The 23,520-nt window shown below is 45.0% G+C and overlaps 2 protein-coding genes and 1 long non-coding RNA gene across 4 annotated transcripts in view; 2 read left to right on the plus strand and 1 right to left on the minus strand.

Moving 5' to 3' along the window:
• Positions 1–12,241: 12,241 nt before the first annotated feature.
• LOC311254761 lies at positions 12,242–18,042 on the minus strand. Its single transcript, XR_014622281.1, has 8 exons — positions 17,957–18,042; positions 15,620–15,762; positions 14,867–15,017; positions 14,427–14,539; positions 12,965–13,089; positions 12,655–12,770; positions 12,499–12,531; positions 12,242–12,375 (listed from the first exon to the last, which is right to left on the minus strand). It is a non-coding gene; the product is annotated as an uncharacterized lncRNA (long non-coding RNA).
• Positions 14,533–16,681, plus strand: LOC311254760 (MKRN2 opposite strand protein-like). 2 transcript variants are annotated; one of them, XM_084348720.1, is made up of 4 exons: positions 14,533–15,039; positions 15,648–15,697; positions 16,267–16,508; positions 16,590–16,630. In XM_084348720.1, exons 1-4 carry the CDS (start codon positions 14,837–14,839, stop codon positions 16,596–16,598), a joined length of 504 nt encoding a protein of 167 aa, XP_084204846.1. In that variant the 5' UTR covers positions 14,533–14,836; the 3' UTR covers positions 16,599–16,630. The 2 variants fall into 2 exon arrangements, with proteins under 2 accessions (XP_084204846.1, XP_084204845.1); XM_084348719.1 differs by having other exon boundaries at positions 16,267–16,681.
• tsen2 (TSEN2 tRNA splicing endonuclease subunit) overlaps positions 17,305–23,520 on the plus strand; it is a 35,362-nt gene continuing 29,146 nt past the window's right edge. The window contains exons 1-10 of the mRNA XM_084348712.1: positions 17,305–18,161; positions 19,011–19,077; positions 19,165–19,204; positions 20,987–21,229; positions 21,663–21,843; positions 22,220–22,294; positions 22,791–22,841; positions 22,987–23,131; positions 23,214–23,250; positions 23,339–23,450. Of these exons, the coding sequence (XP_084204838.1) occupies positions 17,991–18,161; positions 19,011–19,077; positions 19,165–19,204; positions 20,987–21,229; positions 21,663–21,843; positions 22,220–22,294; positions 22,791–22,841; positions 22,987–23,131; positions 23,214–23,250; positions 23,339–23,450 (1,122 nt within the window). The 5' untranslated portion in view covers positions 17,305–17,990. The remainder of the gene's footprint in view (positions 18,162–19,010; positions 19,078–19,164; positions 19,205–20,986; positions 21,230–21,662; positions 21,844–22,219; positions 22,295–22,790; positions 22,842–22,986; positions 23,132–23,213; positions 23,251–23,338; positions 23,451–23,520) is intronic.

Genomic DNA, 23,520 nt, shown 5'->3' on the forward strand with positions numbered 1-23,520 from the left:
CCAGTTCCAGTTCCTCCTCCTCATATATACATATATATATATATATATATAGATATATATATATATATATATATATATATATATATTAAAGTTTATTAAAAATACACACACACACACACACATATATATATATATATATATATATATGTGTGTGTGTGTGTGTGTATTTTTAATAAACTTTATTATTGAAGACAAATCTTACAAGCAGAATAATTTCCAGCACAAATTCACATTGTGACTGAGTGAAAACAATTAAGTACAATATAACAAAAGAAAAAACAAACAAAACCTGGAAAGCCATAGGAAGGGTAAAAGGAAAAAATCAATTATAATTTCCTGGGTTAAGAGGCTGACACATGCTCATACAGACACTGTGTCTTTTTAGATTTAATATCTTTCAAGGAGTCAAAAAATATAAAAAGCTCTTTTAAAAAAACAGGAAATGTGGGGTAACATTCAGGAATTTACACTTGTGTATACAATATTTTGCCAGTATTATAAGATTGATTAACAGAAATTTTTATTTGAGTCCTCCAAAATAAAACCAAATCTAATATTATTATAGGTTAAAGCTGACAGAGACAGACTGTGTTCTGAGATCCATTGATGAAACTTTTTCCAAAACAAATCAGAAACATTACAAGAAAAGAAAAGATGTTCCTGAGTTTCAATCATTCATTTAAATCAACATTAAACTGAAGGTGCATCAGTTCTCTGCAGGGTGGATAAAGTGACCTTCAGCTTCAGGTGGAACAGAGAATATATATAACTATATTTCATATAGTTGCATCTAATTGTCTTGGAGGTAGAAGCATCAGTAGAGTATCTTTTCAACATAAATGATCTTTCTAAGGGGGAAACATTCTTTAGAGAGAGAAACTCAGAAACTTGTTTTTGCTTCATTTGTCCTCTGAGAAAAGACAGTGTTGAATAAATAAAGGGTCCAGTCGAGGTACTGTCGACTCATCAAGTAAATATCCTTTGATTGTAGCTATAAGAGCTTGTGGCATTAACTACATCATTATATTCTTTTCTTTTAAGTTGTACTTATTTCTGAATCCTGTAAAATCAAATATATTGCCTATGTCATCCATTAAATGTTGAATAGACCAGATCCCTTGATCCAACCATTCTTTAAAATAAAAAGATTTATTTTTTATTAATACATATCTATTGTTGTGTATAAAGTATAAAGTGGTGTATTGTGGGGAAAGAAAGTATGTTTAAAGATTAATTTCCAGTAATGGAGGACCTGTTGGTGGAATTTAGATCATTTGACTGGTAGTTTACTAATTCAAAACCACATTTTAGTAAAAGTTCAACACCCCAAAATCCAAATAAATTTTAGTAGGAAGATTAAACCAAAAACTTTCATACCGTTTGATAAAACTCTGCAGCCACTTCAGTTTTAGGAACCATTCATGGCATGGGATCAAAATCAATTGTGTTCAAACCTCCTTCTTCCATAGATTTAATGACATAATTCTTTCTAACATAGTGGTGTCTGTTTCTCCAAATAAAATTTAAATTATTTGTATTAATAAGTTTGATTATGTTATCAGGTATATCCAGAGAGTATGTTGGGGTAAACGCCTTACAGAAATCTAGGAATAAAATAAAATCATCATCTGATTCTGTCACTGTGTGAAGTAAATCCAATACTGACCTGATGTTGTTCTGGACCTTTAAGGAAGCCGGATTGTGTTTCACTGATCATTAGTGTCACTTTTAGTCTGTTAGAAATAACATGGGCAAATAATGGGCGGCAGTAACTCAGTCGGTAGAGACTTGGCTTGGTGACCGGAGAGTGGCCGGTTCAAGTCCAGCTACCGACCACAATATGGAAGTGGACTGGTAGCTGAAGAAGTGCCAGTTCACTTCCTGGGTTTTGAAAGTAGAAGTCTTCCGAATATAGAAAGGTCCCTTTGCCCTTGAGCAAGGCATGGGCGCGGGCACCTGACATGGCAGCCCACTGCTCCTAGTTTGCAGTGTATGTGTACAATGTGTAGCCAGGCATGGGTTAAATGCAGAGGACACATTTCAGGTGTGTTTGCATGTTGCATGTAAAAGATAACTGACCAAATAAAGATTCTATGATTTAAAGTCAACATTAAGTCGTGTAACAGGTTCAGATTCTCCACATATTTCTTATCCTTACCAGGTTTGGGGATCAGGGTTTTTAACCCTTGCTTCATCGTAGGCATTAGAGTTTTGTTTGTGAAACATTCACGTATAGTATAAAATAACAGTTGTTTAATTTCTTCCCCAAATAATTTATAGAAGTTTGAGGAGAACCCAAACATAGATTCTTAAAGTTCTGATCTGATCTGATGATTAAAACTTTGAAAAAGGGCAGCAGATTTCTCTTTAGAATAGGATGAGTGTAGATCTTTATAAAATCTGTGGACATCAGACAGTTGTTTAGGGTCTGTACATTCAACATTATTTATCATAAGCACATTAATTGCATTTCTCTCGTCTTCTTTTTTCTAAGCCACAGAAGTAAGCAGTGTTTTTCTCCCCCTCTTCTATCCATTTGGCCCTGGATCTTACATCTGAGCTTTCCTCAGACACATCTCATCCAGTTTTGATTGAAGATTCATGAATATATTTCTGTCTGACTCTGACAAAGGTGTCTTCTTACAGCATTCATCAATATCTTGTACTAGTTTAAGTTCCTGTTTTTTTATTTCTTTGCATCTTTTTTTTTGTCTAACCTTGAACTTAAAGAACTCCCATCTGTTACAGTAGCTTCCTGTCGTCCAATCAAATTTGATTTCTAGCATCAGATCTTTGATTAAACTGCAGAACTCATCACACTTCAGGAGGTCAGCATTGAATTTCCAGTGTGTATTCCTTTTGTTATCATTTAGTGAAGGTTGTAGCACAAGAGATACGAGATAAGCCAATCATCAGGTGCCATGTTCACGTCTCCTCCTGACATCATCAGGTTTGTGTTGTAAACAATTCTGTATTCAGTGACATCAGAGATTTCTGGTAACATAAGCTTATTCTGGTTGATGTTATTAAAACCATGAACCTTAATTAGAATAATAAATGAACCTTCAATGTTTAAAACAACTGCCAACCAGTGTCCATCTTCATTTGCTTTATGTGTCGTCAAATTTCCGGGACATCTATTACAGTTTTTCTCGATTGTTTACGCACATTTTCTGAGAGCATGCCTCACACTCTCAGAACTCTACACACAAATCAAAAAACACACACACAATGGGCAAACCCCCTCACTTCTCCTGCAAAATGAAACTTTACATTCAAAACAATGTTATTTCTTCTCAAAATGATATTTTGTTTTCAAATGACACACAAACCATCATATGAAGAGACATTTATAAGAACCAGTTGAACTCTGATGTGCTCAATGTAAAACACTATGATGAATGGAAAACGTTCATCATTCACCTTTTTGTTCAGTGTTACACTCACTACAGACAGTGCATACATAAGTGTGTTGTAAAATATTTTAGAATATTGTTTTTATACTCAGAACACACAAATACACAGTAACAAATATATTTTATTTTTCCCACAAAAACAATGTACACGGTGTTCATCCCAACCAACACAGAGAGGCACATACAGTGGTCGACATACAAAACAACAGGAGAATTAGCAGTTACAGTAAAAAACAAACAAAACTATGCTGCATCCTCTCTTCTGTTTCGGTCGGGCCACAGCGCCTCGTCCACATTGCATCATCATGTTGCCCTTTTATGCTAAAGCTCTGATTGCTAATTGTAAAACTGTGTGACAGGTGTTTGCCCGTGTGATGAGTCAGTGTGCACAGTGGGGCAGTTAACTTTAGAGTTTTGAATAACAGTGTGTTCCTCGTGAAAACAAGAGATTTGACATGGAAATTGTGCCAAATGCAGAGAATTGTGCGTAGTGATCTGAAAAAGTGTGTTTTAGAGCTGCAGTTTGAGTGTAAAGCAGGAATTGTGCTTGTAGTTTAGCAGAATTGGTTCAGGGGGTGCACAAGTTTCATGTTGAGGTCATTGTGTCTCAGGTACCAGTAACTGTGTGTAAACAATTGAGAAAAACTGTAAAACAAAGTGCAACAGCTGCAGATTTATTGGAGCCATGACTGAACAGTACACTGACCCATCCAGAAGGTGGCGTCTGAGGCACATGAATGTGTTTCTTGTAGGAAGACACAATGAGCTTTTTGTACTTAACAGTATAAAAAAATAGCTTTTCTTTTTACTTTGTCCTTGAGGCCCTTGTATTCAAAGAAATAAAATATAATTTGTATTTCAAAACATTCATTTGCTGTTCAACCTCGCAGCAAAACAACAATGAAACAGTTATATAGAAAAAAGAAAGTAGTCTTCTTAAGTTGAAAACAGGGATTCCCTCTTTAAACCATAGTCGTGTTTGTTCATGAGGGGATACGTTGTGTTTCAGGCCGGACTGGTTCATTTTATCGTTGATTCTTGAGCAAAAGTACTTTATAAACTTCAGAGAGAGACTCCTAGACTGCTCAGTCCACCATCTTGCCGGAACCCCCTTCCTCATAGACATATATACACTACCACAGTACCATAATGCCACACTACCATAGTACCACACTACCATAGTACCATAGTACCATAGTACCACACTACCATAGTACCACACTACCATGATACCACTAGGGCTGCCCCCGACCAAGGATTTTCTTGGTCGACCAGTGGTCGTCATTTAGAACGATTAGTCGACTAATCGACTCATATATATTTATATATATATATTAAAATAAATAAATAAATATATCTCCGCAGTAAAGTGGATGCGCCTGTAGAGAGATTTACACAATAAGCAAAACACAGTGAGCTGGATAATTTAGCTTCCCCAGTACACACGAATAATCTAATATTAGCCCATATAACAATAATAAAATGTATTTATCTCTGTTTTCAAACGTTCGGGCCGCCATGGGCAGGTAGCTAGGCTACTTACACTCACAATGGAGGTGCGCGGTGCAACTTTTCTGTAGCATCAAAATCGCTATTTTTAAAACACTAAGAAGACTCGACACAACATGAAACTTTGCTCGTAGCATCACCAGGGTCTCTACACATGAACACGAGCATTGAGAACATCATTTGTGTACACAAAGTTTGCTAAAAAGGTTTTTCAACAACTCACGTTAGCAGTAGCCTAGCAGTAGCAGTCCTGCCAGTCCTGCGTCGATCCCCGAGTGCGGTGTAACATGGAGCTTTCCCCTTCATGTTACGCCCCACTCGGGAGGGTCATCCTTCTTCTTTTCAAAATGATCCCATATTTTAGACGTCTTTCCTGACATGGTTGGCTATTAATTGTTTAGTGTCTAACCGCAATGTCGAAGGGACCTGCCGTGTAAAAAAAAAAAACACCGACAGTGAGTGAGTGTCACGACCTCCTGTGTCTGGCACTTCAAATTAAAAGCCCTCCAGCCTTTTATACACAGACCAGCCGCCAGTCACATAGATTTTGACTTAATTTTGACAAGACACGGCTCCAAATGTTTTTGGCTTTTTTTTCTGCGACCAATCGACCAATGAAATTTTGGTCTGCTAATGATTTTTTGGTCGACCAGTGCTTGGTCGACTATTTGGGGGCAGCCCTAGATACCACACCACCATAGTACCACACTACCATAGTACCACCCTACCATAATGCCACACTACCATAGTACCACACTACCATAGTACCACACTACCATAATGCCACACTGACATAGTACCACACTACCATAATGCCACACTGCCATAGTACCACACTACCATAACGCCACACTACCATAGTACCACACTACCATAATGCCACACTACCATAGTACCACACTACCATAGTACCACACTACCATAATGCCACACTGCCATAGTACCACACTACCATAGTACCACACTACCATAGTACCACACTACCATAATGCCACACTACCATAGTACCACACTACCATAGTACCACACTACCATAATGCCACACTACCATAGTACCACACTACCATAATGCCACACTACCATAATGCCACACTACCATAGTACCACACTACCATAATGCCACACTGCCATAGTACCACACTACCATAATGCCACACTGCCATATTACCACACTACCATAATGCCACACTACCATAGTACCACACTACCATAATGCCACACTACCATAGTACCACACTACCATAGTACCACACTACCATAATGCCACACTACCATAATACCACACTACCATAATGCCACACTGCCATAGTACCACACTACCATAATGCCACACTACCATAGTACCACACTACCATAATGCCACACTGCCATAGTACCACACTACCATAGTACCACACTACCATAATGCCACACTGCCATAATACCACACTACCATAATGCCACACTACCATAATACCACACTACCATAGTACCACACTACCATAATGCCACACTGCCATAATGCCACACTGCCATAGTACCACACTACCATAGTACCACACTACCATAGTGCCACACTACCATAATGCCACACTACCATAATACCACACTACCATAATGCCACACTACCATAGTACCACACTACCATAATGCCACACTACCATAGTACCACACTACCATAGTACCACACTACCATAATGCCACACTACCATAGTACCACACTACCATAATGCCACACTACCATAGTACCACACTACCATAGTACCACACTGCCATAATGCCACACTACCATAATGCCACACTACCATAGTACCACACTACCATAATGCCACACTACCATAATGCCACACTACCACAGTACCACACTACCATAGTACCACACTACCATAATGCCACACTGCCATAATGCCACACTACCATGATGCCACACGACCATAGTACCACACTACCATAATGCCACACTACCATAATGCCACACTGCCATAGTACCACACTACCATAGTACCACACTGCCATAATGCCACACTACCATAGTGCCACACTACCATAATGCCACACTACCATAATACCACACTACCATAATGCCACACTACCATAGTACCACACTACCATAATGCCACACTACCATAGTACCACACTACCATAGTACCACACTACCATAATGCCACACTACCATAGTACCACACTACCATAATGCCACACTACCATAGTACCACACTACCATAGTACCACACTGCCATAATGCCACACTACCATAATGCCACACTACCATAGTACCACACTACCATAATGCCACACTACCATAATGCCACACTACCACAGTACCACACTACCATAGTACCACACTACCATAGTACCACACTACCATAATGCCACACTGCCATGATGCCACACTACCATGATGCCACACTACCATAGTACCACACTACCATAATGCCACACTACCATAATGCCACACTGCCATAGTACCACACTACCATAGTACCACACTGCCATAATGCCACACTACCATAGTACCACACTACCATAGTACCACACTGCCATAATGCCACACTACCATAATGCCACACTACCATAATGCCACACTACCATAGTACCACACTACCATAATGCCACACTGCCATAATGCCACACTACCATAGTACCACACTACCATAATGCCACACTGCCATAATGCCACACTACCATAATGCCACACTACCATAATACCACACTACCATAATGCCACACTACCATAGTACCACACTACCATAATCAGAATCAGAATCAGAATTCCTTTATTTGTCCCGCAAATGGGGAAATTTCTTTGTCACAGCAGCCAAAGGACAGTATCACACTTAAACAGTAATTAAAAGTAAAAAATAAACAATATAATAAGACAATAAGAAATAGAATTTAACTGGTATATACATAATATCTACAATATGAAATTGGTATTTACAATATGACATAGTATTTATTATTTATAATAATATTTATAATATGGACAGTGTAAGTTTAAACAGTTGGTATTTTTATTTACAAACAATAAATAATAAATATGGATATTAAAAATTGTCCAATTTGTGCAAACCAGAAAGTGTGTGGATATGTGCAGAGTTTTTATTGTACAGTGCACAGTGAGGTCTACTGGGAGCAGTGCTGGTTGTAGACTCTGACAGCAGCAGGAAGGAAGGACCTGCGATACCTCTCCTTCACACACTTGGGGTGTATCAGCCTGTCACTGAAGGAGCTGACCAGTGCTGTGATAGTGGCCTGTAGGGGGTGGAACTCCTTCACCAGCAGCGATGACAGCTTGGCCATCATCCTGCTGTCTCCCACCACCTGCACTGGGTCAAGAGGGCGTCCCAGGATGGAGCTGGCCTTCTTGATAAGTTTATCAAGTCTCTTCCTATCTGCTGCCGAGATGCTGCTGCTCCAGCAGACTACACCATAGAAAATGGCTGATGCCACCACAGAGTCATAGAAAGAAGTCAGGAGTGCCCCCTGCACTCCAAAGGACCTGAGCTTCCTCAGCAGATGGAGTCTGCTCTGACCTTTCTTGTATATTGCTGCAGTGTGATCAGTCCAGTCCAGTTTGTTGTTCAGGTGAACTCCCAGGTACTTGTAAGACGTCACCATCTCAATGTCCGTTCCCAGGATGTTCACCTGAATGAGAACTTTTGTAGATGGCTGTGGGGTGTTTGGTGGGAGAAGTCTGCAGTGTACAGGGTGAACAGGAAAGGGGCCAGGACTGTTCCCTGTGGGGCCCCTGTACTGCAGACAACCGTGTCCGACACGCAGTCCCGAGTCCTCACATACTGTGGCCGGTTGGTGAGGTAATCGAGGATCCAGGACGTGAGGTGTTGGTCCACCCCCGTGAGCTCCAGCTTGTCCCCCAACAGTGCAGGCTGTATGGTGTTGAAAGCACTGGAGAAATCAAAGAACATGATCCTCACAGTGCTTCCAGGCTTCTCCAGGTGAGACAGTGATCTGTCCAGGAGGAAGATGATGGCGTCATCCACTCCGATGCCAGGCTGGTAGGCAAACTGGAGTGGGTCCATAAAAGGACCCACCAGAGGGCGGAGATGAACGAGGACCAGCCGCTCCAGGGTCTTCATCAGGTGTGAAGTGAGAGCAACTGGTCTGTAGCTGTTGAAGTCCTTTGGGTGAGGGATCTTTGGTACTGGTACCACGCAGGAGGTTTTCCACAGCAGTGGCACTTTTCCCAGCTTCAGGCTCATGTTAAAGATGTACTCCACAATCCTGCACAGCTGGTCTGCACAGGACTTGAGGAGCCTGGAGCTGATCCCGTCTGGACCCGTGGACTTCTTCACCTTCATCTTCCTCAGTTCATTCCTCACCTGGATAGTGGAGAGGGACAGATTGGAGCAGGGGGGCTGAGTGTCGGGTGGGGGAGGTGGGTGAATGTCAGGGGGGGCAGTGGAGGATGTCTGCGACATGAAAGCAGTGGAGAGGGAGGTAGAGGTGAGAATGGGGCAGGAAACAGGGGGGTGGAAGAGGTGGTGGGGGGCAGCAGAGATGAATGGGCCGGGGGAGGGGTGGTTGTCTGATCAAACCTATTGAAAAATAGGTTCAGGTCGTTCACCCACGTCTGATCCCCGGCAGCCTGGGAGTCTGGTTTCCTCAGTCCTGAGATGGTTTTAAGGCTTTTCCAGACTCCACTGATGTTACTCTGCTGCAGCTGGACCTCCATCTTCCTCCTGTAGCTGTTCTTCCCCTCTCGGATCTTCTTCCTCAGCTCCTTCTGCACAGCCTTCAGCTCCTCCTTGTTTCCTGACCTAAAGGCCCTCTTTTTCTCCTTAAGGAGAGCCTTAATGTCAGGATTAATCCAGGGTTTGCTATTTGAAAAACACCGTACAGTCCTGATGGGTACAGTGTTTTCAACACAGAAGTTGATGTAGTCCGTTATGCATCCTGTTAAGCTGTCGATGTCCTCCCCATGAGAAACACACAGTTCTTCCCACACAGTCGAGTCAAAGCAGTCCCTCAGAGCCTCTTCAGACTCCTCAGTCCATGCTTTAACTGTGCGGGTCTCCACTGGTTGCCTGTTTACAAGGGGCTTGTACACAGGCAGGAGATGAACCAGGTTGTGGTCAGATCTTCCCAGGGGAGGGAGGGGGGATGAGTTGTATGCCTCCTTGCTGTTGGCATAGAATAAGTCCAGTGTTTTATTGTCTCTGGTGTGGCAGGTGACATACTGAGTGAATGTGGGCAGGGTGGAGGACAGAGAGGCATGATTGAAGTCCCCAGAGAAGAGGAAGAGGGCCTGTGGGTGCTGTGTCTGCAGTGAGCTTGTGACTGAGTGGAGAGCGTCACAAGCTGCATCAGCGTTAGCAGAGGGGGGGATATACACAGCGAGTACGATCACCTGTGTAAACTCCCTCGGGAGGTAGTATGGCCTCATGCTAACCGCTAAAAGTTCAATGTCCTTACTGCAGACCTGCTCTTTAACAGTGATGTGCCCAGAGTTACACCATCTGTCATTAACAAACACAGCCAGCCCTCCTCCTTTCCTCTTACCGCTCTCTGCCGTCCTGTCCGCCCGCCGCATTTGAAAACCGTCCATGTTAGCGTCCGTGTCCGGGGTCTGCGCCGTTAGCCACGTCTCAGTAAACACCATGATGCTGCTCTCACAGTAGTCCCTCTGATGCCGCGTCAGCGCCGTTAGCTCGTCCATCTTGTTGGGGAGAGATCTTACATTACCCATGATGATGGACGGGAGGATGGGTCGGTAGCGTCTCCTCGTGCTACGGCGAGCAGCTCCGGCACGGCACCCGCGTCTCCTCCTCTTCAACTCCCGCGGGACATCGGGCCACTCGTGCGGCGGCACCGCAGCGCTACTGAGGGCCAACAGCTGATCCCTACTGTAAACAATAGGGCCGCGTACAGGCTCCCCGGGCACGGCGGAAAACAGCGAAAAAAGCAGAATTAAGACCAGAGCGATAAAAACAACTCTGGTCTCCATACTGCCCGGAGAAAGAGCTCCAAAGTCAAGTAAATAAAAAAAGTTAAAAAGTACTAAAAGTTATAAGAAAAGAGGAAAAAGCTCAAAGGTGAGCGAGAGCTGCTGTAACAGGCTGCCACTCACGCGGCGCCCCATCATGGGACAATGCCACACTACCATAGTACCACACTACCATAATGCCACACTGCCATAGTACCACACTACCATAGTACCACACTACCATAATACCACACTACCATAATGCCACACTACCATAGTACCACACTACCATAGTACCACACTACCATAATGCCACACTGCCATAGTACCACACTACCATAGTACCGCACTACCATAGTACCACACTACCATAATGCCACACTACCATAGTTTTTAAAAGCAGGTTAAAAACCTTCCTTTTTTCTAAAGTTTATGACTAAGTTTCTGTGTGTGTGTGTGTGTGTGTGTGTGTATGTGTATGTGTATGTGTGTGTCTGTGCGTGCGCATGCATGTGTCTGTTCTGTATATTGTAAGATTTGTAAAAGCTGCATGCGCTGGTTCTTTGTATAATTGCACAGACTTTCTGCACTTGTCTTGTATTCATGTTGTCGCTATCTATAAAGCACATTGTGTTACATTGATTTGTATGAAATGTGCTATAGAAATAAAGTTTGATTGATTTGATTGATTGATAGTACCACACTATCATCCGACACCTCAGCAGCTCACACACTGTCACACACAATCAGCTGCTCTGCTTCATGTGTCTCCTTCTAACATATTCAGATGTTACATCAGCGCTCTTATTACTCTGCTTTACTCGGTCTGACAGGCCTCACCACATGATTTGATCTCTCCTCTTACCAAAACCTTCTTTTTTGTATCCTCACCACGCCTGCAGCACTCCCTCTGTGTGATGATGTCTCACTGCTGCTCAGGTCGACCAATCAGCCACCAGCTGCTCCCTCTGTCACCACCATGACACGTCACCTGCCGTCAGTGAGTGACAGACTGTTAGAGCTCGAGCTTTACTGATGTCCAGGACCGAGAGCAGAACCCTCAGAAACCAGCTCCTGTCCTGACACTACCATTTAAAACAGAGTCATCAATAATGTTAACGGGTTACCAATCAGCAGCTGACTGACTGTGATCAGCTGAACGTGTACTTTTACACAGAAATAGCCTATCTCATGGAGCCAGTGTAGTTACATGATCCCACACTGTTTTTGAGTCAATTGATAACATAACCTGGGAGCTATTGAGCTAAAATGCTAATATTTACATATAAAAATTAATAAAAAATATGAACACATGTAAAATGTAAAAGCAAGAGGTGTATCTCATGCAGCCAGTGGAATAACATGATGCAACACTAGTAGGGCTCCAATGATTTTATTGTAACATAAACATGTCCCTTGTTTCTGTTGGCATAAGGGACATTTCCAGGTTTTGTCCTTGGCGTCCTCTATGTCCATGGACAGACAGGAGCCATGGAACCACTGGTCGCAGTCATCACATTGGATCTGTTTCATTGAAAACAAATTATATATTTCATTATTTTTTTATTTATTATTATTTGACACCTAAACATTATTATATATTTTTTCATGGCTATATAACAATTCAACTGATTTTCAATTACTCACCCATTGTACAATGGCAGTTCCTGGTCCTGGTGGCTTGAGGGTGGCACACATAGCACAGCAATTTTGATCATCAAAGACAAAAAAAAACCCATTTATTTAATTATATATACCTCCTATCTATCTTGTTTTTGATTTGTATGCTTAATTAGCCTTTACCTGAGGCCTCCAGGATGTGAAGAGCCAGATCTCTCCTCTCCTCCATTTCTTTTTTTAGATGTGCTGAAGTTCATGTCAGGGATGGCTGGGAAAGCCTTTATCAGGGCTTTTGCCATCTAAACAAGATCAAATGCAGGTACAACAATAATGGGGGGCTATAATAAATTACACTCATGATCGCTATTAAAAAAAATTGTTATCTCTATTCACACTATAATTTGTACATTTGCCGATATTGGTTCACATCAATTCATCTTTCCCAAGAAAAGTCCCTACCTCACATATCATGAAAACAATAGTTTGGGCTCACCTTTACAACAACGACACCACAGCTGCTTCATCTTGTTGGAGTGAATGGGACATAACGCCCCCTTTCCACTTGACATCCACCCATTCGTCTCTCCATGACATGTGCGCCTCATCATGAAGTACTCCCTGAATAAAGTATATATTCATCATTCTCTTTAAATTCAGGTCCCTCGTGTCCAGAGATTATCACACACATTTGCAACAACCCAATGAATAACTAATGTTTTCATTAATTACAAATACTCATTCATCATCACCATTTTCAGATCAACCCCCAAGATGGAGATACACTGTTCAGTTTTAGGAACCGTTTTCAAATCTAAATGAAATTAAAATTAACTTGTAACTACACTGGCTGCATGAGATACGCCTCTTGTTTTTACATTTTGAATCTCTAAATATGTTTTTATTAATTTTTATATGTAAATATTAGCATGTTAGCTCAATAGCTTCCAGGTCATGTGATCAATTGACTCAAAGTCAGTGTGGAATCATGTAACTACACTGGCTGCATGAGATACACCTCTTGTTTTTACATTTTACATCTGTTCATAATTTTTATTAATTTTTAGGCTATATGTAAATATTAGCATTTTAGCTCAATAGCTTCTCAATAGCTTTAAACACTGCTTTAAATATCTCACATTTTTATTTTGAAAACAGGAAGTCGGTACGCGCTGTAGCCGTCTTCTCTGTGTGTTTACTGTAAAGTCTGCAATACGGGTGCACTTGAAATGTTGGAGTGGCTGCGAATGTCTGTCGAATATCCAACTTAAAACTAACTTCACTGAAGTAATGTTTCATCATTTGTCCGTGGAAATGTGCTTCCATAGATATTTATATATATTTATATATTTATATTTGAGCTTTACTTGAGTATTTTCATTTTATGAAGCTTCAGACATTTACTTGATCACAGAGGTAGCGGTTCTACTTTTTACTCCATTACAGCTTCAGTTACTAGTTTTCAAAGTGAAGGCTGAATGTTCCTGTTTGTTTCTCCTGCTTATTAAGATCAGACTGTCTGCACACCTGAGCTGACACACACGCACGCATGCACACACACACACGCAAGCACACGCAAGCACACACACGCACGCACACACGCACGCACGCACGCAAGCATGCACACACACACGCACACACACACACACACACAGGTGAGATGTGTGCTGAGCCAATCACATCACAGAGCCTTTAAAGTCTTGTGTTCTGAAGGTAACTGTGTTTTGGAGGAAACAGTCATTAGTTTGTTTTCATGTGATTACACAATTATAATTGTGTTTTATTTTGAAGGCCAGAAGTTTCACCGAGTTTGTTTTTATTCTTACAGATTTCTCTGCTGATTTTTCTTCTACACGGAGGTTTGTGTTGTTTCTCGCTTTGATTAATTAATTTTGGTTTTTCTGTCCGTCATTTCTTCTGTTTACTAAGCGACACTGGCACTGCTGTCCAAAGGTCACCTGTTCAGACTGAAGCAGGAACAGGTGAGCCGGGTCACATGGCTGTCTGTCTCACAACACCTGGAACCTGATAGGCCGGAGCCGCACAGTGATGTCATCTGATAGGTTGTTACCTAGCAACCAGGTGTGTCACAGAGGAGGGGAGAAGAAGAATACAAGTCAAAGGAGAGACGAAAAGAAGAGAAAGAGAAGATCTGAGGAGAAAAGGAGGAGCTGAGGAGTAAGAAGAGGAGTAAACAGAGGATCTGGAGTTAAAGGAGCAGTGAAGAGTAAAAATGGGAGCAACAGGAGGAGTTGAGGAGTAAAGGGAAGACTATAGGAGTCTAAGGAGGACAGGAAGAGAAATAAACAAAGTCCAAGAGGAGTAAGAAGAGGACTGGGGGAACGACAGGAGGAGCTGAGGAGTAAGAATGGATCGCAGTGTGATCCGACTGACTCACTGTCAGAAGGAGATCTTCTGTTTCTCAGTGCCAGAGGAGTGTCCGAGCTGTGGGGAGGAGCTGAGGGGGAGCAGACTGCAGGAGGCGCCGGTCAGCCTCCCCTCGCCCCTCACCAACGGACACAAGAGCTCCTGCTGCCTGCTGGTCGCACCTGCACACGACAACATCAGCAGGTAGATACACACAGGTACATACACACTACAGGTAGATACACACAGGTACATACACACTGCAGGTAGATACACACAGGTACATACACACTAAAGGTAGATACACACAGGTACACACACACTACAGGTAGATACACAGGTACACACACACACACACACACACTAAAGGTAGATACACACAGGTACACACACACTACAGGTAGATACACACAGGTACATACACACTACAGGTAGATACACACAGGTACACACACACACACACACACTACAGGTAGATACACACAGGTACACACACACAATACAGGTAGATACACACAGGTACATACACACTACAGGTAGATACACACAGGTACATACACACTACAGGTAGATACACACAGATACATACACACTACAGGTAGATACACACAGGTACACACACACACACACACACACACACACACACACACACACACACACACACTACAGGTAGATACACACAGGTACACACACACTACAGGTAGATACACAGGTACACACACACACACACACACACACACACACACACACACACACTCACACTACAGGTAGATACCAGTCTAACCAGTGTGTGCCTGCTGTGTCTTCCTCAGAGACTTCGATGGGACGTCAGATCTTCACACCGGCATCTCAAACACTGCAGGTAGGACTCAGACTGTCTGCTGACAATCCCACAATGCACTGCGTCACCTGTTCTACCTGTCGTCACTGAAGACAGAACATGGTGATGACTGCTCACCCTTGTGGTCATACAGTGTTGTTTCTGCTGAGGACAGAAACCACGCTGCATGTTTTTGATTGACGTTAGCCAGACAGCTAACTTAATGCTACATTAGCAGAGGATTGGCTGGAGCTAACAACAAGCTGCTAACATCAGTCCACCACCTCATTGTCACCATGTCATCATCTCTGTGACGTTCATGTTCCCCTCAGGATGAACTGAAATTTCATCTAGCACCATCATCAGGTCAACATGTCCATGTGTCCAAATATCTGCAGAACTGATGACATCATCAGCCTCAGCCGGGCTCTGTGTTAACTGATGATTAGCTCATGTTAGCATGCTAATGATGGTGAAAATTGTACTGCTAAACATCAGCACATTAACAGTGTCTTAGTGAGCATGTTAATGTTAGCATTTAGCTCAATGTACAGACCGAGCAGTCTCAACATTGGACATAATCTGAGGTGTGTGTGTGTTTGTGTGTGTAGGAGTTGTGTATAACTACACTCGTGGTGGAGTTTGTAGAGATCAGAGTGGGTGGGAGCGCTGCGTCAGTGTTCCTCTGGTCCGCCCCGACATGTTCCACCTGCTGGCTCAGTGGGACCAGTACCTGGAGCGCTTCTCTGACGGGTCCATGTGGGACCCCGCCTGGCACAGGTACACCTCACACCTCACACCTGGCACAGGTACACCTCACACCTGGCATAGGTACACCTCACACCTGGAACAGGTACATCTCCCAACTGTCATTCTGTCTTATGTCTCTCTTTCTGTGTCCACCTGTCTCACCTGTCTCACCTGTGTGTCTCAGGTTCCATGAGGACGACCATAACTGCTTCAGTTTCTGTCTTCAGTTCATTAACAGCGTCCTGGCGGCTGAGGGGCGGAGCTCTCTGAGCAGAGAGACCTTCACCCACAGCTTCATCCTGCCGAGGATGAGGAGGGTCTCCAAATACACCACGCTGTACCAACATATCCAGAGACACCAGTACTACATGGTGGACAGACAGGAGGACAGACAGGAGGATGTACCTGTTAAACCAGTCAGCTCTGGTCCATAGAGGAGCTTTAAATGAGTCTCAGTTACCATGGAAACTGATCCTCCAGACTTCACTCATCATCCTGTGACACTCTGATTATCATAAACAGCCTCTCTGTTACAGCCTGCACACACAATGAGAACCACCAGCACATCACACACTGAACGTCTGCCAGCTGAGACAGGTGAGACAGGTGAGACAGCTGAGACGGCTAACAATAAGGTCAGTGTTGATCACTGATATCAATAATAACAATAATAAGCGGTCAGAGAAGAGACTGAGAGCTCGTCTGTATGTGAATGTGTCGATGTACTGAATATTTCACGTCTTGTGTTTTTGTCTCCGTGTGAAATCACAATAAAATCTCCTCTGTCATCAGTTTAGAGCTGTAATGTCGTCAGTCAGCTGACACCAGTGGTGAAAAGAAAAAAAAAATCATTTATTGTATTTGAGTACAGATTTTAGGTACTTTTACTCTACTTCATCTCAGAGGGAAGTATTTGTACTTTTTTTTTCTTTTTTACATAAAAACATGTGAAGAGCTCATAAAATCTGATATTTTGTTCTAAATTAAAATAACAACAGTTTGTAAAAAGCAGCTGAAACCATCAGTCCATTAATGAGTGAATTAATTAATCAGCTGATTGAAGAGAAGATGTTATTGACTGTTACTTCAGGGAATATTTGAGATCCTCAAACAGGCTGTAAAGACTATCAATAAATAATTAATTAGTATTAATAAATATTAACTCACCTTTACTGCTCTAAACTACACTCCTACAAGTGGTTTCTTTCACATAGCAACACTCAGATATACAGTTTATGTGACATACATTATATTTACTGACATTGTGGCGTCCGGCCTGAAGGAGGAACTGAGAGGAGACCGACAGTTCCAGCGGACACAGATTCAAAGACACCGCTGCGTCCGACAGCGAAACAAATCCGACCAGAGGGTTTGAATGGAAGAGACAAACTGTTGACAAGCTAACAGGCTAACAAGCTAACATAGATCAGAGGGTAACTTAATGAGCTAAACTGCTAACAGGCTAATATCATAACATGCTAGCAGTTAGCAGTATCTCCCGCTAGCTTCTCAGCAGCAGAATTATCAACACAGACCGGAACCAGCTCTCACCCAGTCTGACCCGGTCTGACACGGTCCCGACAGCATGCAGGTGGAGTTTCGGGCTCCACGGAGACGCGCCCGGGTACAGGAGGAGTACGAGGCTCCGCTGCCGGTGAGCCGAAACCCGGAGGAGAGGAGCGACTACAGGGCGCAGCTCATCAACCAACACGTGCTTGTCTGCCATCCGGACCACATCCAGAAGATCCATAACCAGGTCTGAGTGAGTCCACATCCTCTTAAACCAGGTCCGAGTGAGTCCGCATCCTCTTAAACCAGGTCCGAGTGAGTCCGCATCCTCTAAAACCAGGTCCGAGTGAGTCCACATCTCTTAAACCAGGTCCGAGTGAGTCCGCATCCTCTTAAACCAGGTCCGAGTGAGTTCGCATCCTCTTAAACCAGGTCCGAGTGAGTCCACATCTCTTAAACCAGGTCCGAGTGAGTCCACATCTCTTAAACCAGGTCCGAGTGAGTCCGCATCCTCTTAAACCAGGTCCGAGTGAGTCCGCATCTCTTTAACCAGGTCCAAGTGAGTCCACATCCTCTTAAACCAGGTCCGAGTGAGTCCACATCCTCTTAAACCAGGTCCAAGTGAGACCACATCTCTTAAACCAGGTCCGAGTGAGTCCGCATCCTCTTAAACCAGGTCCGAGTGAGTCCACATCTCTTAAACCAGGTCCAAGTGAGTCCACATCCTCTTAAACCAGGTCCGAGTGAGTCCACATCCTCTTAAACCAGGTCCAAGTGAGACCACATCTCTTAAACCAGGTCCGAGTGAGTCCGCATCCTCTTAAACCAGGTCCGAGTGAGTCCGCATCTCTTTAACCAGGTCCGAGTGAGTCCACATCTCTTAAACCAGGTCCGAGTGAGTCCACATCCTCTTAAACCAGGTCCGAGTGAGTCCGCATCTCTTAAACCAGGTCACTCTTAAACCAGGTCCGAGTGAGACCACATCCTCTTAAACCAGGTCTGAGTGAGTCCACATCCTCTCAGATGAGGGTCCCACAGGTCTCCCTCCCTCTGGTGGTCCAGGTACCTGGTCTGAGCAGGTTCTGTCTTGTTTCAGGGTTACTTTGGTAAAGGCATCCTATCCAGAGCCAGACCGGACCACAGCATCTCTGACCAATGGGAGCGTGAGTTTACACCCACACTGTGACATCATCATCTGTGTGGTCCAATCAGTGCTCTCCCTGCAGTCAGCTGGTCTCTCTCTGTTACAGAACATGAAGGTTTGTTTCTACCCATCGTCTCACAGTCCAGGTCAGTGACATCACATCCTGTCAGATCAAACAGGGACATCACATCCTGTCAGATCAAACATCTCTCTCCTCTCTCCTCTCCCCTCTCTCCTCCTCTGTCCTCTCTCCTCTCCTCTCCCCTCTGTCCTCTCTCCTCTCCTCTCCCCTCTGTCCTCTCCCCTCTCCTCCTCTCCTCCTCTGTCCTCTCTCCTCCTCTCCTCCTCTGTCCTCTCTCCTCACCTCCTCTGTCCTCTCTCCTCTCCCCTCTGTCCTCTCCTCCTCTCTCCTCTCCTCCTCTCCTCCTCTGTCCTCTCTCCTCCTCTCCTCCTCTCTCCTCACCTCCTCTGTCCTCCTCTCTCCTCACCTCCTCTGTCCTCCTCTCTCCTCCTCTCCTCCTCTGTCCTCTCTCCTCCTCTCCTCCTCTCTCCTCACCTCCTCTGTCCTCCTCTCTCCTCCTCTCCTCTCCTCCTCTCCTCCTCTCTCCTCTGTCCTCTCTCCTCTCCTCCTCTCTCCTCCTCTCCTCCTCTCTCCTCCTCTCTCCTCTGTCCTCTCCTCCTCTCCTCCTCTGTCCTCTCTCCTCTCCCCTCTGTCCTCCTCTCCTCTCCTCCTCTCTCCTCTGTCCTCTCTCCTCTCCCCTCTCCTCTCTGTCCTCCTCTCCTCTCCTCCTCTCTCCTCTCTCCTCTGTCCTCTCCTCCTCTCCTCCTATCTCCTCTCCTCCTCTCCTTATCTGTCCTCTCCTCCTCTCTCCTCTCCCCTCTGTCCTCTCTCCTCTGTCCTCTCCTCCTCTCTCCTCCTTTCCTCCTCTGTCCTCTCCTCCTCTCTCCTCTCCCCTCTGTCCTCCTCTCCTCTCCTCCTCTCTCCTCCTCTCCTCCTCTGTCCTCTCCTCCTCTCCCCTCTGTCCTCCTCTCCTCTCCTCCTCTCGCCTCTCTCCTCTCTCCTCTCTCTGTCCTCTCCTCCTCTCCCCTCTGCCCTCCTCTCCTCTCCTCCTCTCTCCTCTGTCCTCTCTCCTCTGTCCTCTCCTCCTCTCTCCTCTCTCCTCTCCCCTCTGTCCTCCTCTCCTCTCCTCCTCTCTCCTCTCTCCTCTGTCCTCTCCTCCTCTCCTCCTATCTCCTCTCCTCCTCTCCTTATCTGTCCTCTCCTCCTCTCTCCTCTCCCCTCTGTCCTCTCTCCTCTCCTCCTCTCTCCTCTGTCCTCTCCTCCTCTCTCCTCCTTTCCTCCTCTGTCCTCTCCTCCTCTCTCCTCTCCCCTCTGTCCTCCTCTCCTCTCCTCCTCTCTCCTCCTCTCCTCCTCTGTCCTCTCCTCCTCTCCCCTCTGTCCTCCTCTCCTCTCCTCCTCTCGCCTCTCTCCTCTCTCCTCTCTCTGTCCTCTCCTCCTCTCCCCTCTGCCCTCCTCTCCTCTCCTCCTCTCTCCTCTGTCCTCTCTCCTCTGTCCTCTCCTCCTCTCTCCTCTCCCCTCTGTCCTCCTCTCCTCTCCTCCTCTGTCCTCTCCTCCTCTGTCCTCTCCTCCTCTCCTCCTCTGTCCTCTCCTCTCCTCTCCTCCTCTCTCCTCTGTCCTCTCTCCTCTGTCCTCTCCTCCTCTCTCCTCTCTCCTCTCCCCTCTGTCCTCCTCTCCTCTCCTCCTCTGTCCTCTCCTCCTCTGTCCTCTCCTCCTCTCCTCCTCTGTCCTCTCTCCTCTCCTCTCCTCCTCTGTCCTCTCCTCCTCTCTCCTCTCCTCCTCTCTCCTCTGTCCTCTCCTCCTCTCCTCCTCTGTCCTCTCCTCCTCTCTCCTCTGCCCTCTGTCCTCCTCTCCTCTCCTCCTCGTGCAGGTATGAGGAGCTGCTCAGGTGGGCGAGTTCAGCTCTCTCTGCTCAGGGATTGGATGAAGAGGCTGTCAGTCAGACGCTGCTCAGACTGTCTCAGCCAGTAGAGATGGAGGAAGTGAGGCGAGAAGGGGGAGGGGGGGAGAATGGGGAGGAGGAGGGGCCAGGACCAGAGGGCGGAGTCTGTCCCCACATCGTGAGGCTGCGTCGGGGGTCGGGGGTGGAGCCGGAGGCCAAGAGGAGCTGCAGGTAGAGTCACCAGGGTCCCCTGAAGAACGAGACGATTTAAGGATCTCACTGTAAACTGTGAAACCTTTATTTCCGGGCTGTAATATCACTATCACTGTTTTATTTCACAGGTAGATATTTGTTCTGGATTGACTTCAGGTTTTCTACCTGTGTGATACCTGTTGAGCCTGTTTTTCATTGGTATAGGACATTTGCTTTGTCTCAGAGTAGATGATGTCATCTTAATGTTAATCTCAGTGTCTCAGCATACGTATATTATCTGACAATGACAAGTCCTCTCAAGTGATCTCTGACTGTTTAAACATGAGTCTCTGTCCCTCACACAGATTTCATGGCTTTAGTTTAGTTTAGTGTGAAAAAGAAGAAATCTGTTGGAAGTGTCCTTTAAACATGAAACAAACACTTGACTGTGATCTGTGTTTGAACTTTTCAGGTTGGACCTGAGCCCTGAACACCACCCAGATCCCAGCTCAGACCAGGACTCTGACTCCGGCCCTGATCCAGATCCAGATCCTGATCCTGATCCTGATCCCAACACTGATTCTGACCCTGGACCAGATCCTGATCCTGTGGCTCCAGGTCCTGGTTTTGTCCTGGTGGTCTCAGACAGTGAGGTGAGTCTTCTTCTCTATGATAACTGAGTACATTCACTCTCTGAAAGCTGTGGTCACTTTACAGGTGAAGATATTTTATCAGTTAAGACGTCTGAACAGAAATAGATTCAGATTTTATAAGTGATTTACTGTGTCTGTGTCTGTGTGTCTGTGTGTCTGTGTCTGTGTCTGTGTGTCTGTGTCTGTGTGTCTGTGTGTCTGTGTGTCTGTGTCTGTGTGTCTGTGTCTGTGTCTGTGTCTGTGTGTCTGTGTGTCTGTGTCTGTGTCTGTGTCTGTGTGTCTGTGTCTGTGTCTGTGTCTGTGTGTCTGTGTCTGTGTCTGTGTGTCTGTGTCTGTGTCTGTGTGTCTGTGTGTCTGTCTGTCTCTCTGTCTGCAGGTGTGTGTGGGGCTCAGGGAGGTCCGGCGGTCTCCACTCGCTCTCACAGAGGACCTGCAGCTCAGTCTGGAGGAGGTAAAACCACCAACACACACGTTGGAATCAGTTACACTTTCTACCTCTAGACACTACATTACCCATGAGCCTCAGCTGTTGTTGCCATGGAGACAAAGCCAGAATCAGAAAGTTAAGTGTGGTCAGAATCTTGAAACCCTGTTCACATTAATATCAGTCTGAGTGACCAGCTGTGATGTCACTTCCTGCTCTGTATGAAACAAACCCGTCCATCACTGAGACAAACAGACTCCATGTTTCTACTCGAGGACAGAAAGAAGTTCATGTAGAACATTTGCTGAATTTACAAGAAGGAACAAATAATGAAGAATTAGTCAGAGACAGAGTTTCACACAGTTTGTCCGACAGTTTGTCCGTCTGTCGTTGTGTCTTCTGTCAACTGTCAACAGCCCCACTGTTTCTAACATGTCAAGCACACCTGTACCTGGACAGCAGGTAGGGGGCGTCGCCAATTTACTGCACTTCAACAGCTGTCTGTCTGTCTGTCTGTCTACAGGCCTTCTTTCTGGTCTACAGTCTGGGCTGCCTGTCTGTCTACCTGCACCAGGTAACTAAAGATGTATTATTTTTTATTGTTGTTATAAAACCACCTGTAATTAAAGCTGACAAATTTGTTTAAAATACCAAATAAATAAATGAAATCAAACGTCCTGTGAGTGACCTCATCCATGTCCTCTCCTGTGATTGGTCAGGAGCCCCTGTCAATCATCCAGCTATGGAGGAAGTTCCGGTCGCTACGGCCCGACTTTGTCAGCTCCTTCGCAGCCTATCAGCACTGTCGGAGCAGGGGGTGGGTCCCTAAAGAGGGGGGCGGGGCCAAGTACGGCGTCGACTTCAGTAAGACACACCGACACAGAAACATGATGAACCATTGGTGTGTTCGTTGGTGTGATCGTTTCACCTCTCTGTGTGTTTACAGTGTTGTACAGGAAAGGACCACCTTTCTACCATGCCAGGTAACACACACACACACACACACACACACACACAGACACATCACACCTGTCATCAGTGTCTCAGATTGTCCCTCTCCTCTTCCTGTAGTTATTCGGTGGTTGTTGAGCGTGTCGATGGTGCGTTCAGGGGCTCAGGGTTGCGTCGGTTTTCGTGGCGCTCTCTCGCGGCTCTCAGCAGGATCACCTCCAACGTTTCCAAGGTAACGAGGCGGAGTCAGACTCCAGTGTCTCAGAACAAATTCACGTTTTAACTCAATGTGTTTGTTTTAC

This window comes from Pagrus pagrus (genome assembly GCF_965226575.1).
Source record: "Pagrus pagrus genome assembly, chromosome: 3".
In the NCBI taxonomy this organism is placed as follows: Eukaryota; Metazoa; Chordata; class Actinopteri; order Spariformes; family Sparidae; genus Pagrus; species Pagrus pagrus.

Coding starts and splice junctions, on each gene's coding strand:
- LOC311254760 (XM_084348719.1), top strand. CDS start 14,837: ATGGATCGCAGTGTGATCCGACTGACTCACTGTCAGAAGGAGATCTTC. Junction 15,040..15,647: donor GCACACGACAACATCAGCAG/GTAGATACACAC, acceptor TGTCTTCCTCAG/AGACTTCGATGGGACGTCAG. Junction 15,698..16,266: donor CGGCATCTCAAACACTGCAG/GTAGGACTCAGA, acceptor TTGTGTGTGTAG/GAGTTGTGTATAACTACACT.